Below are 21,316 nucleotides of genomic sequence, written 5' to 3' on the forward strand. Positions count from 1 at the left end.
ATATTTTTTTAATTAGTAAAACATGACGGAAACTATACAAATCTGGCATTGCTGTAATCAGCACGACCTAAAGTATACATGTTAACTCAACCACAAGGTAAATGGCGTAAAAAAGAAAATCACATTTGCTAAATTATCTTTTACTATTTCAATTTCACTTCACCAATATTTTTTTGTTTTTGGTTCGGAGAATATGTTATGGAACAATTAAAAGGTGTCATTATAGTAGGAAGTTATGGCTATTATAGGGCGAGGAGGAAAAAACGAGAGTGTAAAAGCGAAAATTGGCGCGGACAAGTGGATCGTCATGAGGGACAAGTAGATTTTGCTCCGTTTTAGTCCCGTGGACAAGTACAGTCGTCCCTCAACATACGATGGTAATTTGTTCCAAACGAGCCATGGTTTGTCGAATCCATCGTATGTTGAGGGATCCGTGCAATGTAAAATATAGGAAGCTTTACTCACCTGTCCCCGTCGCTCGCGATGGTGTCCCCGCCGCTCCCGATGGTGATCCCGGCCTCCGCTGGGCTCTCCGCTGTCTTCTCCGGTCCTCCACTGTCTTCTCCGGTCCTCCGCTGTCTTCTCCGGTCCTCCGCTGTCTTCTCCGGTCCTCCGCTGTCTTCTCCGGTCCTCCGCTGTCTTCTCCGGTCCTCCGCTGTCTTCTCCGGTCCTCCACTGTCTTCTCCGGTCCTCCACTGTCTTCTCCGGTCCTCCACTGTCTTCTCCGGTCCTCTGCTGTCTTCTCCGGTCCTCTGCTGTCTTCTCCGGTCCTCTTCTGTCTTCCGCAAGGCATTACTGGGCCTGTGTAGCGACATCATTACGCCGCTGCGTACGCCATTCCTATTGGATGACGTGCGCAGCAGCGTATTGACGTCATCGGAGAGGGCCGAGAAGACACCGGAAGACCAGCGCTGGACCCGGAGGACACCCCGGAGCATCGTGGAGAGGTAAGTAATACTTACCGCACCACACGGGGAACATTAAGCTGCTATCCGGCAGCAGCTTAAGCATTTGGCGCTGCCGGATAGCACTTAATGCGATGGCCCCGACATAAAAAAAGCATCGTATGTCTATGCTGACATCGACATGCGATGGCCTCTGAGAGGCCATCGTATGTCAATTTGATCATATGTCGGGGCCATCGTAGGTCGGGGGGGTCACTGTAGTTTTTTACAAAATTTCCACATCCCTGATGTCAACATATGAGGTATTTCCATACTCGAGAGAAATTGGGCTACAAATTATGGGGGTCTTTTTCTCCTTATACAACTTTTAAAAATGAAAAAATACAAGAACATGTTAGTGTAAAAAATGCAGATTTAGATTTTTCTCCTGCACTTTGCTGCTATTCCTATGCAACACCTAAAGGGTTAACAAACTTTCTGAATGTCATATTGAATACTTTGAGGGGTGCAGATTCTATAATGGGGTAATGTATGGGGTATTTCTCACAGAAAGGCCCCTTAACCCCTCAAGGACCAGGCACATTTTGCCCTCAAGGACCAGGCCAATTTTATTTTAGCATTTTCCTTTTTTCCTCCTTCTAATAATTATAACTCTTTTATATTTCCATCCACAGACCCATATGAGGACTTGTTTTGCGTCACCAATTTTCCTTTGTAATGACATCACTCATTTTACCATAAAATGTACGGCGCAACCCAAAAAATATTATTTATGTGGGAAAATTGAAAAGAAAACCGCACTTTAGCTAATTTTGGAAGGTTTTGTTTTCACGCTGTTCACTTTACGGTAAGAATTACGTTTTCTTTATTCTGTGGGTCAATACGATTAAAATGATCCCCATGTTATATACTTTTCTATAATTGTACCGCTTAAAAAAAATCTCAAACTATTTTAACAAAATTAGTATGTTTGAAATTGCCCTAATTTGACCACCTATAACTTTCTTATTTTTCCGTATACGGGGCGGTATATTTTTTGCGCCGTGATCTGTAGTTTTTATTGAAACTTTTGCTTCGTTTTTACTTTTTATTAATTTTTTGGGGGAATAAAATGTGACAAAAAAGCAGCAATTTTGGAATTTTTTGTTTTTTTTACGTTTACGCCGTTCACCTACAGGATAATTAACAATATATTTTGAGAGTTCAATTAACTTTTTTTTTTAATACACTTTACTAGTCTCTATTGGGAACTATTTATAGCAATCATTTCATTGCTAACGATGTTCAGTGCTATACATAGGGCATAGCACTGATCAGTGTTATCGGTCATCTTCTGCTCTGGTCTGTAGAAGACCCCGGGAGAAGGACGGAGCCAGGTGAGGGGACCTCCGGCTGCCATGTTGGATGATCGGATTCCCGCGGCAGCGCTGCGTGCGATCTGATCATCCATTTAAAGTACCTCACTGCCGCAGATGCCGTGATCTGTATTGATCACGGCATCTGAGGGGTTAATGGCGGACATACAAGCGATCGCGGATGTCTGCCATTACCGGTGGGTCCCTGGCTGCTGACAGCAGCCGGGACCTGCCGCGCATGACACGAGCACCGGTCCAGTGCTCGCGGTCATGGTGGAGCATAAATGTACATTATGGAGCGTTAAGTAGCACGGCACCATGATATACATTTATGTCCATTGTCATTAAGGGGTTAAATCCACTTCAAACAACAGGAAAATTTTGAAAATTGCTGCCATACTTTGAAGCCCTCTAATGTCTTCAAAAAGTAAAATCATGTCAACTTTATGATGGAAACATAAAAGTAGACATATTGTATTTGTGAATATCCATGTTCCTTACAAGCAGAGAGTCTCAAAGTTAGAAAAATGCTAAATTTTCAATATTTTCATGAAATTTCGTGATTTTTCCCCAAGAAAGGATGCAAGTAACAACAAAAATGTACCTCTATGTTAAAGTAGAATATGTCAGGAAAAAACTATCTCGGAATCAGAATAAAAGGTAAAAACATCAGAGTTATTAACCCCTTAAGGAGTGAGCGATTTCACGTTTTTGCATTTTCGTTTTTTCCTCCTTGCCTTTAAAAAATCATAACCCTTTCAATTTTACACCTAAAAATCTGTATTATGGCTTATTTTTTGCGCCACCAATTCTACTTTGCAGTGATATTAGTCATTTTACTGAAAAATCCACAGCAAAATGGAAAAAAATTCATTGTGCAACAAACATGAAGAAAAAATGCCATTTTGTACATTTTGGGGGCTTCCGTTTCTACGTAGTACATTTTTCGGTAAAAGTGACATCTTATCATTATTCTGTAGGTCCATAAGGTTAAAATGATCCCCTACTTATATAGGTTTGATTGTGCATTACTTCCGAAAAAAATCATGACTACATGCAGGAAAATGTATGCGTTTAAAATTGTCATTTTCTGACCCCTATAACTTTTTAATTTTTTGCGGCGTGATCTGTTTTTAGCGGTACCATTTTTGTTCTCATCAGACTTTTTGATCACTTTTTATTCACTTTTTTGTGGTATAAAAAGTGATCAAAAATGCGCTATTTTGGACCTTGGAATTTTTTTGCGCGTACGCCATTGAACATGCAGTTTAAAAAGTGGTATATTTTTATAATTCGGACATTTCCGCACGCGGTGATACCACATATGTTTATTTTTATTTACACTGTTTTATTTTGTTACTAGGAAATGCTGGGTGATTTAAACTATTAATTCAGAAGGGAATAACTGAAAGGGTTAACTTTTTGTTTACACTTTTTTTTTTGCAAGCTGATAGGTGCCATAGAGACCTATGAGCTTGCAATGGCTGATTTCATTCACAGACTGCTGCCTTGCCGTTGCATGGCAACAATCAGTGAAATCGGTGATTGATTGCTCCAGCCTGTAACTCAGGCTGGGAGTAATCAATCGGAGCCCGGACAACGCCGGAGAAGGTAAGAGACCTTCTTCTCTCCGGGTAGCTGATCGGGGCCTCGCGATTTTATCGCGATGACCCCGATCAGCCCGACTGAGCAGCCGGGAAGCATTTAGTTTCACTTTCGAGCTGAGTGCCGCATCGGAAGGGTTAATAGCGCATGGCCGAACGATCGCGGCTGTGAATAGGTGCCGGGACCATCCCGCTATGATGTGGGGTCCCGCCGGGACCCCGCGTTATAGACAGGGACCGCACTTAGGACGTTTATAAATGTCAATTTGCGGGAAGGGGTTAATAAAGTGACAGTGGTCAGAAATGCAACAAAGGGCTGAGTCCCTAAGGGGTTACATTATATATATATTTATTTATAAAATTTAACCCTTTAAGGACTGAGCCCTTTTTTGCACATCTGACCACTGTCACCCAATAACTCTGATGCTTTTACCGATTATTCTGATTCTGAGAATGTTTTTTCGTGACATATTCTACTTTATGTTAGTGGTAAATTTTCTTCGTTACTTGCATCATTTCTTTGTGAAAAATCACGAAATTTCATGAAAACTTTGCATTTTTCTAACTTTGAAACTCTCTGCTTGTAAGGAAAATGGATTTTCCAAATAAATGATATATTGATTCACAAATACTCTGGCCGACATTTATCAATGAGTTTACACCTTTTTTTCTCCGTACAAAAGGCGCTATTTTGGCGCACTGTATGTTATTTTGCGCCTTTTGGTGGTAGAATATTTTAGTCATTCCAGATGTTTTGGAGTAGCAGTACATGCTTTTCAATTCAGCGTATGCCGTGGACTGAAATTTATGAACTTTCTGTATAAAAAGTTTTTGTAAAAAGGCGCAAAAAAGGCGGCAAGCCACTGAAAAGTGTCTAAAACGACACCATCCCAGACCTGGCGTAGCTTTTTGGTGTATGTGAAGAGAGAAATACATGCATGCTGAGAGTTGTAGTTTTGCAACATCAGGAGGGCTACCATTTGGGCACCACTGTATAGTGGTGTCCAAACTGTGACCTCTAGATGTTGCAAAACTCCACTAGACCACTAGAAGGCAGCAGTAAATATCGCTTTCCTGCCACCTTCCTTGATGCTCCACGCCGTCGCCTCCCTACCTCCACCGCTGATCTCCAATGATGCCACCGATGATCGCCGGTCCCCACCGCATGAAAGTCCCCAGGTACCGGCCGCCATCTTCTCCCCCCGCTCTGCCCGACATCCAGGGGTGGGCAGAGCGGGGGATTTCCATGGTAACCCCCTGTCTTCAACTGCCACTGGTCAGTAGTCATTGCTGACTAATGGCAGGAGATAGGAGGGGGTGGCACCACTGCAACCGCGCTCCTATCCCTTAGGATGATCGGGGCTGTCACTGACAGCTCCGATCATCCCTATTTTCCGGGCGATCGGGTCATCAGAGACCTGATCAGCGGCAAATGGACAATCTGAATTGATCTGCCATTTGCCATGATCACTGACATGGGGGGGTGGTCTCAGGACCCCCCTGGGCAATATGCCGGGATGCCTGCTGAACGATATCAGCAGGCATCCCAGTCCGGTCCCCGCCCGGCGAGCGTCGGGGACCGGAATTCCCACGAGCGTATCTATACGCCCTCAGTCCTTAAGGACTTTAAAACGGGGGTGTATGGATACGCACTCAGTCCTTAAGAGGTTAATAGTCTGTGATGAAAATGGCTTCTTGCCTTTGTGAGTTCTTTGATGCCTAACAAGATCTGATTTCTTAGCAAAACATTTCCCACATTCTGGACATGAAAATGGCTTCTCCCCTGTGTGAGTTCTGTGATGTTCAACAAGATTTGATTTCTTAGTAAAACATTTTCCACATTCTGAACATGAAAAGGGCTTCTTCCTTGTGTGAGTTCTTTGATGTACTACAAGATGTGATTTCTTAGTAAAACATTTTCCACATTCTGTACATGAAAATGGCTTCCCTCCTGTGTGAGTTCTTTGATGCCTAACAAGATGTGGTTGCTGAGTAAAACATTTCCCACATTCTGAACATAAAAATGGCTTCTCCCCTGTGTGAGTTCTGTGATGTTCAACAAGATGTGATTTCTTATTAAAACATTTTCCACATTCTGAACATGAAAAGGGCTTCTTCCTTGTGTGAGTTCTTTGATGTACTATAAGATGTGATTTCTTAGTAAAACATTTTTCACATTCTGTACATGAAAATGGCTTCCATCCTGTGTGAGTTCTTTGATGCCTAAAAAGATGTGATTGCTGAGTAAAACATTTCCCACATTCTGAACATAAAAATGGCTTCTCTCCTGTGTGAGTTCTGTGATGTTCAACAAGATGTGATTTCTTATTAAAACATTTTCCACATTCTGAACATGAAAATGGCTTCTTTATTGTGTGAGTTCTGTGATGTATTACAAGATCTGATTTCTTAGTAAAACCTTTTCCACATTCTGTACATAAAAATGGCTTCTTGCCTTTGTGAGTTCTTTGATGCCTAACAAGATGTGATTTCGTAATAAAACATTTCCCACATTCTGGACATGAAAATGGCTTCTCCCCTGTGTGAGTTCTGTGATGTACTACAAGATCTGATTTCTTAGTAAAACATTTTCCACATTCTGAACATGAAAATGGCTTCTCTTCTGTGTGATATCTCTGATGTGTAACAATACCTGATTTCTGAGTAAAACATTTCCCACATTCTGAGCATGAATATGGTTTCTTTCCTGTATGAGCTCGGTGATGTCCAACACCCCTTCTGTGACCTTTATTTTGCTGAACATCCTGTGATGACTGAGAAGACAGGACCTGTATATAAGGATGAGATGACAGATCTTGGCTGTGAAGGGCTGAGGGTGTATCTGGGATAATGGAATGTTCTTCATATGTATCTTGTGTGATATCATCATCTGCTTTATAATCTGAAGATATAAGATTCTCCTCTGATCTCCTGGTACAAGAATCTGCAGAGAATAACACAGATTTTATTATCAGTATTAACCTCTTAACGACCCAGGACCTTTAAACTATTGCATTTGTCATTCTTCCTCCTCTCCTTAGAGCCATAACTCTTATTGTTCCGTATACAGAGCCGCTTGAGAACTTGTTTTTTGGAGGGACAAATCTTACTTTGTAATGACACTTTTTTATTGTACCCTAAAATGTACGACAGAACCAAAATATTACTATTTGTGAGGAAAATGGAAAACAAACACTTTTGCTATTTTTGTGTGGTTTTGTCTTAGAAATGACATCTCTTTATTATGTGGTAAATATGATAAGTTTTACTATTATACTTTTTACAAAATGAGTTATTCATAAAATTGCCGTATTCCGACCCCTATAACTCTTATTTTTCCGTATACGGGGATGGATGAGGAGGATTTTTTTGCGCTGTGATTTGTAGTTTTTATCAGGACCATTACCCATCATATATCTGACTTTTTGATAACTTTTTTCAGATACCGTATATACTCGAGTATAAGCCGAGTTTTTCAGGGATTTTTCGTGCTGAAAACGCCCCCCTCGGCTTATACTCGAGTGAACAAAAAAAACTTTCTGGCTTTAGCTGTGAGGGGATGGTGCGGCCCGTCCATCTCTGCCTGTCAATACCTTCTCAGTGGTCTTCAACCTGCGGACCTCCAGATGTTGCAAAACTACAACTCCCAGCATGCTGGGAGTTGTAGTTTTGTAACATCTGGAGGTCCGCAGGTCGAAGACCACTGAGGCCTTCATCATCATCCAGACCCCCCTTTAGTTTTCTACTCACCTCCCCTCGGTGGAAAAGAAGGGTGAGCTGGTCCGGGCCATCATCTGTGCTGCAGGGACCGTCTGGTGGGGAGGGTTAGTCGTTCCGGGCTGTCCATCTTCACCGGGAGGCCCTCGGGGGGGGGATGACGGGGGGGGGGGGATGATGACGGGGGCGATGATGACGGGGGCGATGATGACGGGGGCGATGATGACACGGGTGATAATGACAAGGGGTGATAATGACGGGGGGTGATAATGACGGGGGGTGATAATGACGGGGTGTTAATTACGGGGGGATGATGTATTGGATGATGACAGGGGGGGGGATGATGACATGGGGGGGGATGATGACAGGGGGGGGGGGGATGATGTATTTCCCACCCTAAGCTTATTTATTGTCGAGTCAATAACTTTTCCTGGGTTTTTGGGGTGAAATTAGGGGCCTCGGCTTATATTCAGGACGGCTTATACATATGATGGACCCAAAAATCCGCATTTTTGGTGTTTGGTAATGTTTTACATTTATGATGTTCATCATGCGGAATCATAAACATTATGGGGGAGATTTATTAAAACCTGTGCAGAGGAAAAGTTCCCCAGTTGCCCATAGCAACCAATCAGATCGCTGCTTTCATTTTGCAGAGGTTAAAAATGAAAGAAGCGATCTGATTGGTTGCCATGGGCAACTGGGTAACTTTTCCTCTGGACAGGTTTTAAAAAAAATCGCCCCCTATATTTGAATACATAAAAATAAAGGATTCACTTAACCCCTTAAGGACCGGGGGTTTTTCCGTTTTTGCATTTTCGTTTTTTGCTCCTTGCCTTTAAAAAATCATAACTCTTTCAATTTTGCACCTAAAAATCCATATGATGGCTTATCTTTTGCGCCACCAATTCTACTTTGTAATGACGTCAGTCATTTTGCCCAAAAATCTACGGTGAAACGGGAAAAAAAATCATTGTGCGACAAAATTGAAAAAAAAATGCTGTTTTGTAACTTTTGGGGGCTTCCGTTTCTACGTAGTACATTTATCGGTAAAAATGACACCTTCTCTTTATTCTGTAGGTCCATACGATTATAATGATCCCCTACTTATATAGGTGATTTTGTCAGACTTCTGGAAAAAATCATAACTACATGCAGGAAAATTAATACGTTTAAAATTCTCATCTTCTGACCCCTATAACTTTTTTATTTTTCCGTGTATGGGGCGGTATGAGGGCTCATTTTTTGCGCCGTGATCTGAAGTTTTTAACAGTACCATTTTTGCATTGATAGGACTTATTGATCGCTTTTTATTCATTTTTAAATGATCTAAAAAGTGACCAAAAATGCACTATTTTGGACTTTGGAATTTTTTTGCGAGCACGCCATTGACCGAGCGGTTAAATTAATGATATATTTTTATAATTCGGACATTTCCGCACACGGTGATACCATATATGTTTATTTTTATTTTTATTTACACTGTGGTTTTTTTTTATTGGAAAAGGGGGGTGATTCAAACTTTTAATAGGGGAGGAGTTAAATGATCTTTATTCACTTTTTTTTTGCAGTGTTATAGGTCCCATAGGGACCTATAACACTGCACACACTGATCATTATTATCCCATAGGGACCTATAACACTGCACACACTGATCATTATTATCCCATAGGGACCTATAACACTGCACACACTGATCTCCTATGCTGATCACTGGTTTCTCATAAGAAACCAGTGATCAACGATTCTGCCGCATGACTGCTCAGGCCTGGATCTCAGGCACTGAGCAGTCATTCGGCGATCGGACAGCGAGGAGGCAGGAAGGGGCCCTCCCGCTGTCCTGTCAGCTGTTCGGGATGCCGCGATTAGCCGCGGCTATCCCGAACAGCCCGACTGAGCTAGCCGGGAACTTTCACTTTTAGCCGCGCGGCTCAGCTCTGAGCGCGCGGCTGAAGGGTTAATAGCGCGCTGCGCCGCGATCGCCGCTGCGCGCTATTAGAGGCGGGTCCCGGCTTCACTATGACGCCGGGCCCGCCGTGATATGACGTGGGGTTACTGTGTAACCCCGCGTTATATCAGAAGAGCAGGACCAAGGACGTACCGGTACGTCCTTGGTCCTTAAGGGGTTAAACAACACAATGTAACTCCAAGTCACTGACACTTCTGTGAAATCCCACTGTCCACTCAGGAAGAACACTGACAATCAATTTCACATGGAACAGACAACAGGTGGAAAATTTAGGCAATTAGCAAGACACCCTCAATGAAGGAGTGGTTCTGCAGGTGGTGACCACAGACCACTTCTCCTTTCCTATGCTTTCTGGCTGATGTTTTGGTCACTTATAACTGTTTTGGCCACTTATGTAAAAAGCGCATAAAGCTTCTTCACTCAGGTACCATAATCCCTATAATATAAATCCCTCCTCCCCCAAACAAAAAATAGAAAAGAGCATAGTCTCTCAACGTCCTTGAAAAGTGCACTAAGGCATCTTAGGAGAAATTGACATTGATCACCGCGCAGTCATCATCTGGTAAGAAATAGGTGTCATCGATGGGGAGACAGAGTTACCAAATGCCTCCCCCGGCCCCAAACCATGTAGACAAGCATAAAGTGCAGCTCCTCGCTATGGGAGCCTCACTCGGACCCTGCTGGTGCTCCTCTGACTCCCAGGGCATCCAAACCGAGAGCCATAGTGCTCAATATAAATGGTCAGCCTGTATTCAGTATTATGTATCTGGTAAACTTAGCGCCCCTAGAGAACCTCTCAGAGATTCCACATTGTACCATGTGGTTGTATCTAAATGGTCGTACAATCTCAACGATCCCCCGAGATTCAAAGTGAGCAACAAGAAAGGATTTCCATTTTTAGAAAAAACGTTTAGTGCCAGTTTCTGAATGTCTCTCGGCATCTAAGTGATCTATGTCTAGAAACTATTTCAATTGGGCAATCAGCATAGGCAAATCTGGAGTGGTAGTATCTAACCATTTAGACAATGCATGGCAACTAAATGGACAAACCGAGGAAACCTCTCCTCCCCTTCCCCTCCTCCCTCCGGTGGGCGCAATTGGTGAAATAGGAGCGATTGTGGTATAAAAGGGACCCGCACCTTCCAATGATCCCATATGTACGATTGTATGAGACGCCAGTATATCGCTTAGTGTGAGCACTCCCAGATGCCATGATACATGTTTGTAAGTGGGGTACTTCATTTAGGGCAATGAGTGATCCTATCTGGTAAGTTATGGGAGGGCAAGATGTTGAAGCCAGATGGGAGGGCAAGATGTTGAAACCATATAGGGCAGCGTGAGCGACCTTGAAGTATAACTCAAAATTAATGATCACAAGGATCAATGACCCTAGTGAGGGGTGGACTAAACATATGTTTATTTATTAACCTCAACTCAGCCCAAAAGGACTGAGCAAAAAGTCTTTTTATCCCTCACTTTGATAAAACTTAACTTTTATTTTTAAATAGTTAAACAATAATGTGAATAAACAGAGCTATAGGTGATTTTAAAAAACCCAGCATTTTAAGCACCACATGTATTGATGTAACTTGTTGTCCCTAGGGACCAACTGGAATTATAGGATCTACTCAGCACATCTGCAGAATGTGCTGATTAAGGGTGCTATGCTGATATTTAAAATACTCTCACACTGTCCCTCCTAACATGTTTCGCCAGCAAAGTGACGTCTTCAGAGGTTAGGGAACAATGGTTCCCTAACCTCTGAAGACGTCACTTTGGTGGCGAAACATGTTAAAATGCTGTTTTTTTTTAAATCATCTATAGCTCTGTTTATTCACGACCTTGAAGTAGGTCTCCCTCCACCTCTCATAGATAACATTTTTTCGTACAGATGCCCACCCGCTCAACACTACATCAGTAATGCTTGTGTCCCCTGTCCATCTTTCCCACGTCCGAAATACATGTTTAGGATCAAGTTTTAGGAAGCGTTTACAGAAGGCTGCTTACAGGTCAGAGATCGACCTTCTCTGGGGTTCATTGCCTATAATGTCATCTAAAATGTTGTTTGGGGCTTCCTTCGAGAGATTCCGATATCTAGAAGAACAAAAGACGTTACCTGATTGGCATAAAGAGTGTGGGACAGGGGAGGTCAAACACACGGAGCATTTCTCCAGGGTTGAGCCATCTATGGTCATCACTACGAATCAGTTACCCCACCGTCCGAGCCCCTCTAGAAAGCCACAATTTCAACCACAGAGAAGATTTACCCTGCAGGAATTCTGGGTGGTCAAGCAAGGGCATCCTTTTGGATACCAGAAACGGAAGGCCAAAAACTTTTCGCACTTCCTTCCAGGTCACTATGGTATCTCGCAGTAGCACTGAGCCCCTGATCCCTACCGGAAGTATAGCTTATGAAGTGTGAAGCAGTGTCGGTAGAGACCATGGGGCGGCCAGCGCTGTTTCCACCGCTAGATTGGAGAAGTAGTCAGAGGAGTGAAGCCAATCAAGTGCTTGGCGAAACAAGCCAAATTATAGCCACTGATGTTTGGGAAATGAACACCCCCCTCAACCTTGCTAAGCATGAGCTTCTGTAAAGCTATGCGCGGGCACTTGCCCTGCCATAGGAAGGATTAAAAGGCTGCGTTGAGGTGTCAAATGTCATCATGCCGAAGTAGAAGTGGGAGAGTTTGCAAGGGGTACATCAAGCGGGGGAAACTAATCATTTTAACGAGATGGCATCTACCCAGGAAAGATAAGGGCAAGGGCTCCCAGCGCTTCATCTCCACAAAAATACGCTGAAAGAGGGGTGTGTAGTTGAGTGAATAGAGCATGTCAGGAGTCTTCCCTATGCGAATGCTTAGATACATTATCGAAGAAGAGGCCACTTTAGCACCCAAGGCATTCGCATCAAGAAGCCACCTGGGAGGAGTCGCACCCAAAGGCAGTAGCATACTCTTGGCGGCATTGACCCTGTAGCCCGTGAAGCTTCCGGTATAAGATAGAAAGTTCAGAATTTTAGGGACAGCCTCAATGGGGTGGTTGGGTAAAGTAATACATCATCAGCACACATGGACAATTTGATCTCCTGGGTGCCCACGGCTATACCCCTGTAGATATCAGAGGAGATCAAATAGCGGCGATAAAGGCGATAATGGACAACCCTGACGTGTTCCTTTCGCTAACTGGAGGGGAGTGGATAAGATGCCTGGGGTATGTACCCTAGCCCTGAGACCATCACATAGGCCGTCTATAAAGGAGCTAAATCGACCTACAATCCCAAATGTTGTCAGGACCAGCCGCAGCCAGTCAAACCGAACATTGTCAAAAGCTTTTTCAGCATCCAAAGCAAACAATGCGGGTTGGGTTGCTGTCTGGGACTGGCCCCAAACACTATCCAGTACTGCCAGTACCCTCCTAATGTTCATGACCGCTGAACGGGTTTTCACGAACCCCACTTGATGGTCAACAATAAGGGAAGGTAAAAATCTAGGCAGGCGATCTGCCAGGATCTTAGATAATAACTTCCCATCCTGGTTGATCAGAGCGATAAGAACCAGGTTCTAAAGGGTCCTTGTCAGGATTGGGGAGTACCTTAATATATGCTAGTTTTGCAGCCGGAGAGTGTACGCCTGTGCCATTTTGTTAAAATATGCCATAAGGGGGAAACAACCTGATCAATCAGGGGTTTGCAAAACTTGCCAGGATAGCCGTCTGGCCCTGGCGCTTTCCCATTTGCCAAAGCGCGTATACTAGTGACTACTTCTTCCATTGGAACATCGCGTTGAGCTCCTGCTGCTGCTCATCAGATAAAGATGGTAGGGGGAGCCCCTCCAGAAACCGCGCCCCTTCCTCAGAGCGGGGGGAGAAGAATAGAGAGCAGCATAGTAGGAGTCCAAGACGCCATTAACTGAGTGCGGCTCATGCATTACTTGCTCCAATGAGTCACACAACGTCAGTACATGCGCAGGCACGCGTGACTCCTTCACTATACGCGCTAGCAAACGTCCCGCCTTATTGCCCTGCCAAAACATAACTACTTCAAAGTGAGACCTATGGATTCTCTCTTTCCTATCCAACCAGAGTTAATACAAGTATTTTGCTGCCTGCCACTTGAGTTTATGATCTATGGTGGGGGACTCTAAAAAGCAGGAGTAAGCTTCCGCTAAGGCTGCGCTTGCCATTGCATGACCCTCCAGAGTATTCCTTTTGACAGAATTACTATAACACATAATTTTATCCCCAAGTACCACCTTAGCAGTTTCCCAGTACAGAGAGGGATTGTCAATGTGGGATGCATTGTCCGTTTGAAAATCCAGCTACCACCCCCTGAGAAGAGAAAAGATTAATCTTTCGTTAAATAAGACAAAAACCGCCACAAGATGTCAGAACCCTTTGTGCATGATGGCAGGAGCTCCAAGACCACCAATGCATGATCCGAAATGACCAGGTTCCGTATGTCCACCTCTCCCAAGCGAGAGCACACAAGGGGACTGACTAGGAAATGGTGAATGCATGAACCCTGTACGTGAGAAGTGCGTGTACTCACGACCGTCCGGGTGTAAATGCCGCTAAGAGTCTATCAACCCCGTCTGTGTCAGGAAAGGTGGGAGGACCCTGTCACTCTGATGTGGGATGGTAGATATGTGAGCTGAGCGTCTATTCACTGTATTTAAGTCCCCTCCCAGGATGGTGTGTGGTCCATTAGACCTATTGACTGTATCTGCTAAAGATGCAAAGAAGGAAGAGTTATCACCACTAGGAGAATAAACATTATAAACGTGATATGTGGTACCATTATGGACTAGATGAAAATGAGAAAAACACCCCTCGTCATCCCTTTCGTGTGAGAGGATGTGGTGCGAGACTTGTGAAGCAACGTTACAACTCCCGATTTGCCGTCCGCCGCTGCGCTGCCAAACACCTTGCCCACCCACAACTTCTGCATTCTCTGGAAATCCTGCTCCGTTAGATGTGTTTCCTGGAGAGGGACTATGTCCGGACGCAGGCGTTTCAAAAAGCGCAGAATTTTCATGCATTTTTGTAGGGAGCATAAACCCTTAACATTCCACGTCACCAACTTACACATGGTGCGCTAACGTCCCCCGGGGGGCAAGAGAATGCAGCAGGGAACATATACTGAGGAGACAATAGCTATGAGGGCGAGGAGAGCATGATGGACAAGAGGACCAAAGATAGGTGAAGGCGAGGAGGAAACATTGGATGGAACCAGAAATACAAGGAAGGTAAAACAGAAAAGGATCTGACATCATGAGAAGAACATGGGGGAGGGGGAGGCACAGAAACAAACAAAGACAACCCGAAAAAGGGCAAGAACAGAAAAATAAAAATCGACAGACAGACCAATCCACAGAATAGAATAGGGGCGGCCATAAATTGGGTAAAGGACTCCACTTTTTTCGGACATGTGGGTGGCTAGAACTCCCACCCCAGACCCCCGACATAAACCAATCAACTGGGCTTAAACGAAAGGGGAAGAATATACACGTAAAGAGGGGCCTCCAGGGGAATCCTACAGCAACTATAACTAGAAGGGTACCTATAGGAAGGGGATCCCTCAGTGAAACACGGGGAAACTCATGACCGGAGGAGATTACCCAACCACTACCCTTAAACAGCAAGAATAGTACAAAACCGGGCAATCCCTAGAAGGAACCGTAGAGGTGCGGTGTAACAGAACCATTGGCACAGAAGAACAACAAATGGCATTACATATGTTACAGTGAATAATAAATGACAATAAACCCCTAAACCACAGTGTAAAATGATCCCCTGGGACAGTTAAAGAGGTGCCTCATGGGCCAACAGGAATTAAAACGATTCAAGAGTGGCATATCCCCCACATTAAGTCTATGGGAGCGGGTGTGATGGCCTCGTACACATAGGGATATTTCTTCTCCATATTCCAGCTGTAGTATCATATTAGTTTGCATTTTGGCTAAATAGAAGAATATACAGAAGAGACAGGACAGAGAGATTAAAGAATTCTACACAATTATTACAGCAGAAGAATCTGTGACTCTGCTCTATATTAAGTTGTTACTACTCACCTGGGCGGTTACCTGTAGGAACGTCCTCCTTATACTGCTCATCACCACTCACATCTGTCTCTTCTTCTTCCTCCCTATCTGTAGCATTAATCTTGTTCAGATCTTTCCCTGTAGGAATGTCCTCCTTATACTGCTCATCACCGCTCACATCTGTCTCTTCTTCCTTCATATCTGTCGCATTAATATTGTTCAGATCTTTTCCTGTCAGAATGTCCTCCTTATACTGCTCATCACAGCTTACATATGTCTCTTCTTCCTTCATATCTGTAGCCTTAATATTGTTCAAATCTTTTCCTGTTGAAATGTCCTCCTTATACTGCTCATTACCGCTCACATCTGTCTCTTCTTCTTCCTTCATATCTGTAGCATTAATATTGTTCAGATCTTTTCCTGTCAGAATGTCCTCCTTATACTGCTCATCACAGCTCACATCTGTCTCTTCTTCCTTCATATCTGTAGCCTTAATATTGTTCAGATCTTTCCCTGTTGGAATGTCCTCCCTATACTGCTCATCCCCGCTCACATCTGTCTCTGGAGCATTAATATTGTTCAGATCTTCACCCTGATTCATAAGATGTGGAAGAAATATAGTAAACGTCATTAGACAGTAGGAGAAGTCACGTGGGATGTTATAGATGAGCAGGAGATGAGGAGTCATGGAGGGTGAGGGGACTGACCACAAGAGCTTCACAGCCCTTCTACAGATCATAGGGAATATCTCCATCTACCTGATCATCCTGTGGAAGAAGAGGACGGGGACACCTCTCTGGTGCTGTTCTCTTACTGGATCTGACTGTAGGGAACACATACAGAGACTGAATTCATTCTTTACATACAAATAATGAGAGGACGTGTGTATATAGTCATGTCTATTACCTGGTGATGTGAGGGGCTGCTGATCCTCCATCATGACCTGATCCTTGTACTGATCCTTGTGTCCTTCTACATACTCCCACTCCTCCATGGAGAAATAGACCGCCACGTCCTGACACCTTATAGGAACCTGACACATAATGATACAGTCATCACCCCGACCCCTCCAGTGGTGTTACTGTATAATGTCCCAGCATTCCCAGCAGTGTCACCTCTCCAGTCATCACCAGACCCCTCCATTCCTGTATAATGTCCCAGCATTCCCAGCAGTGTCACCTCTCCAGTCATCACCAGACCCCTCCATTACTGTATAATGTCCCAGCAGTGTCACCTCTCCAGTCATCACCAGACCCCTCCATTACTGTATAATGTCCCAGCAGTGTCACCTCTCCAGTCATCACCAGACCCCTCCATTACTGTATAATGTCCCAGCAGTGTCACCTCTCCAGTCATCACCAGACTCCTCCATTACTGTATAATGTCCCAGCAGTGTCACCTCTCCAGTCATCACCAGACCCCTCCATTACTGTATAATGTCCCAGCATTCCCAGCAGTGTCACCTCTCCAGTCATCACCAGACCCCTCCATTACTGTATAATGTCCCAGCAGTGTCACCTCTCCAGTCATCACCAGACCCCTCCATTACTGTATAATGTCCCAGCATTCCCAGCAGGGTCACCTCTCCAGTCATCACCAGAACCCTCCATTACTGTATAATGTCCCAGCAGTGTCACCTCTCCAGACATCACCAGACCCCTCCATTACTGTATAAAGTCCCAGCAGTGTCACCTCTCCAGTCATCACCAGACCCCTCCATTACTGTATAATGTCCCAGCAGTGTCACCTCTCCAGTCATCACCAGACCCCTCCATTACTGTATAATGTCCCAGCAGTGTCACCTCTCCAGTCATCACCAGACCCCTCCATTACTGTATAATGTCCCAGCAGTGTCACCTCTCCAGTCATCACCAGACCCCTCCATTACTGTATAATGTCCCAGCATTCCCAGCAGTGTCACCTCTCCAGTCATCACCAGACCCCTCCATTACTGTATAATGTCCCAGCAGTGTCACCTCTCCAATCATCACCAGACCCCTCCATTACTGTATAATGTCCCAGCATTCCCAGCAGTGTCACCTCTCCAGTCATCACCAGACCCCTCCATTACTGTATAATGTCCCAGCAGTGTCACCTCTCCAGTCATCACCAGACCCCTCCATTACTGTATAATGTCCCAGCAGGGTCACCTCTCCAGTCATCACCAGACCCCTCCATTACTGTATAATGTCCCAGCAGTGTCCTCTCCAGTCATCACCAGACCTCTCCATTACTATATAATGTCCCAGCAGTGTCACCTCTCCAGTCATCACCAGACCCCTCCATTACTGTATAATGTCCCAGCATTCCCAGCAGGGTCACCTCTCCAGTCATCCCCAGACCCCTCCATTACTGTATAATGTCCCAGCAGTGTCACCTCTCCAGTCATCCCCAGACCCCTCCATTACTGTATAATGTCCCAGCAGTGTCACCTCTCCAGTCATCACCAGACCCTACATTACTGTATAATGTCCCAGCAGTGTCACCTCTCCAGTCATCACCAGACCCCTCCATTACTATATAATGTCCCAGCAGGGTCACCTCTCCAGTCATCACCAGACCCCTCCATTACTGTATAATGTCCCAGCAGTGTCACCTCTCCAGTCATCACCAGACCCCTCCATTACTGTATAATGTCCCAGCAGTGTCACCTCTCCAGTCATCACCAGACCCCTCCATTACTGTATAATGTCCCAGCAGTGTCACCTCTCCAGTCATCACCAGACCCCTCCATTACTGTATAATGTCCCAGCAGTGTCACCTCTCCAGTCATCACCAGACCCCTCCATTACTGTATAATGTCCCAGCAGGGTCACCTCTCCAGTCATCACCAGACCCCTCCATTACTGTATAATGTCCCAGCAGGGTCACCTCTCCAGTCAGCAGCTCCATCATCTTGTTGATGAGTTCTAGGATCTTCTGTTCATCCATTTCCTCATGTATCAGGGAGTGAGGTGGGGGCCCCGGGATTGGGCTCAGGGTTCTTCCCCATCCTTCACACACAGGGGCCCGACAGCGCCCACTAGAGGACTTCTTCACTACTGTGTAATCCTGTGTATGGAGAGACACATTAATATCACTACATAAATTCCCAGAATCCCTCACCTCTCCAGTCATATCCATCTGTTATTACATAGATAAGAATGAGGTCATGTGACATCACTCCCAGAATCCCTCACCTCTCCAGTCATATCCATCTGTTATTACATAGATAAGAATGAGGTCATGTGACATCACTCCCAGAATCCCTCACCTCTCCAGTCATATCCATCTGTTATTACATAGATAAGAATGAGGTCATGTGACATCACTCCCAGAATCCCTCACCTCTCCAGTCATATCCATCTGTAATTACATAGATAAGAATGAGGTCATGTGACATCACTCCCAGAATCCCTCACCTCTCCAGTCATATCCATCTGTTATTCCATAGATAAGAATGAGGTCATGTGACATCACTCCCAGAATCCCTCACCTCTCCAGTCATATCCATCTGTTATTACATAGATAAGAATGAGGTCATGTGACATCACTCCCAGAATCCCTCACCTCTCCAGTCATATCCATCTGTTATTACATAGATAAGAATGAGGTCATGTGACATCACTCCCAGAATCCCTCACCTCTCCAGTCATATCCATCTGTTATTACATAGATAAGAATGAGGTCATGTGACATCACTCCCAGAATCCCTCACCTCTCCAGTCATATCCCTCTGTTATTACATAGATAAGAATGAGGTCATGTGACATCACTCCCAGAATCCCTCACCTCTCCAGTCATATCCATCTGTTATTACATAGATAAGAATGAGGTCATGTGACATCACTCCCAGCATCCCTCACCTCTCCAGTCATATCAATCTGTTATTACATAGATAAGAATGAGGTCATGTGACATCACTCCCAGAATCTCTAACCTCTCCAGTCATATCTGTTATTACATAGATAAGAATGAGGTCATGTGATATCACTCCCAGAATCCCTCACCTCTCCAGTAAGCCGGAAGAGTATCTGTAGGGTGAGGTTTATGATCCTGTCGGCCATCTTGTTCCTGTCTCTCTCCATGGTTGATGGGTCATCCAGGAGATTTCTCTTATATAGAAGATATCAGCAGAGGATCCTGGATTGGAGAAACCTAAAGGGAAGAAGAGGAGACGATGATAAACCGCACCAGATTCTATGGAGAAATAAAATCCATTTCCTGGAGATAATCTGGGGAAACATCTGAGGAGACATTATAGGAGTTTTCAGATTTCTCTATAAAACAAAATCCATTGTCCGAGGGCTGTAAAATAAGAGACTAGAGCGCACTCCCCTCTCCCGTCCAGTGGTGGCGCTCTGGTCCTCCAGGTCTTCTGAGGTCGCTCTCCCTGCTCTGCTGAAGACGTTGTGAATCCATTTCTCCTAATCTCTGAGGCTGCGGTGTATTCAGAACGTCTTCATCAGAGCAGGGAGAAGAATAGAGGGATCAATATGACATTGTCCAATGAAGAATAGTGAAATGTGTCCACTAGGGGGCACAATATACATCACAATTACATCAGGATTTTATGTGAATTGTGATATGTCCCCCGGAAGAACCTGCTATTACCTGCAGCAGAGGCCGAGCATCATATACCGTTACACCCGCAGGGTCTGGGCCACCACCGGAGTCAGTGTTTCCCAAGCAGGGTGCCTCCAGCTGTTACAGCATTTGGCTGTCAGGGCATGCTGGGAGTTGTAGTTTTACAACAGCTGGAGGCACGCTGGTTTGGAAACACTGTCTATAGTAATAATAGGGGAGCGGGAGAAACTTAAAAAACCTGATGCTTACATAGTCCTGTATGGAAGAAGTGGCTGATACCCGGAGAAAAGAGACTGACCAGGTGACAGGATGGGCGGGTAAGTGACCTGATACCTTCACCATCCAGACATCCCCTGGGGGGCAGTATAGGCAGGAAATCAGGCAAACAACCGCTGGTCGGCACGGCGCTCCCTAGAAAAACAACCGTACAGCGCCATGTCTAAGCCACGCCCACCTACATTATTTTATTACAGAAATGGGATATAAACTTATTAGGGGAGGGGCTTATATTACAAACCCTGAATAACGCTCTGCCATAGTGATCAGTGTTATCGGTGCTCGGCTTATACAGGCTGTGGAGGTGTCTGTATACTTAGAGCACCGATCTGATCACAGAGCACGGTAAGGGGCCCTCCGGCCGTCATCTCAGCTGATCTAGACTCCGCCCCCCAACAATTGCATTTTACTAATATTAGATCCTGCAATCGATGTTGATCATGGAATCTAACGGGTTAATGATGATGAGCGTCATTAGTGATGAGTCCTGGCTGCTTATAGCTCCTGAGCTCACCTCAAAGTCCCATATGGGGCACAGAATGTAAATATACATCGTGTCCTTAAGGGTTAATAATAAACATCCCCAATAATCCTGATCTGATGGTGACCGCACACACATACCTGTATCTGTAAAGGAGCCGTGTGCTTACAGGACCTGCGATGATGTCACCGTCATGTGATCAGTCACATGGAGGAGGAGGAGTCACATGATCGGGGCTGCTGCTCTGAGAGATCTCCACACACAACACAACAGCAGTGACTGCCCCACCAGGACCTGCTCTGTATCTGCTACATGCTGGAGGTGTAGGACCTGTGATGATGTCACAATCATGTGACCAGTACATTTTGGGGCGAAGTTTAGCAGTAGAGATGTGACTGTGGCTGA

At 44.7% G+C, this 21,316-nt stretch overlaps 1 protein-coding gene across 1 annotated transcript; it reads right to left on the reverse strand.

Moving 5' to 3' along the window:
* Positions 1-4,433: 4,433 nt before the first annotated feature.
* LOC130297984 (zinc finger protein 436-like) lies at positions 4,434-21,032 on the reverse strand. The gene is made up of 7 exons (XM_056550859.1): positions 20,945-21,032; positions 19,578-19,725; positions 18,460-18,639; positions 16,495-16,621; positions 16,347-16,411; positions 15,619-16,180; positions 4,434-6,808 (listed from the first exon to the last, which is right to left on the reverse strand). Exons 2-7 carry the CDS (start codon positions 19,653-19,655, stop codon positions 5,475-5,477), a joined length of 2,346 nt encoding a protein of 781 aa, XP_056406834.1. The 5' UTR covers positions 19,656-19,725; positions 20,945-21,032; the 3' UTR covers positions 4,434-5,474.
* Between the last annotated feature and the right edge of the window lie 284 nt (positions 21,033-21,316).

The sequence above is a fragment of the Hyla sarda genome, assembly GCF_029499605.1.
Source record: "Hyla sarda isolate aHylSar1 chromosome 1 unlocalized genomic scaffold, aHylSar1.hap1 SUPER_1_unloc_13, whole genome shotgun sequence".
Taxonomy (NCBI): domain Eukaryota; kingdom Metazoa; phylum Chordata; class Amphibia; order Anura; family Hylidae; genus Hyla; species Hyla sarda.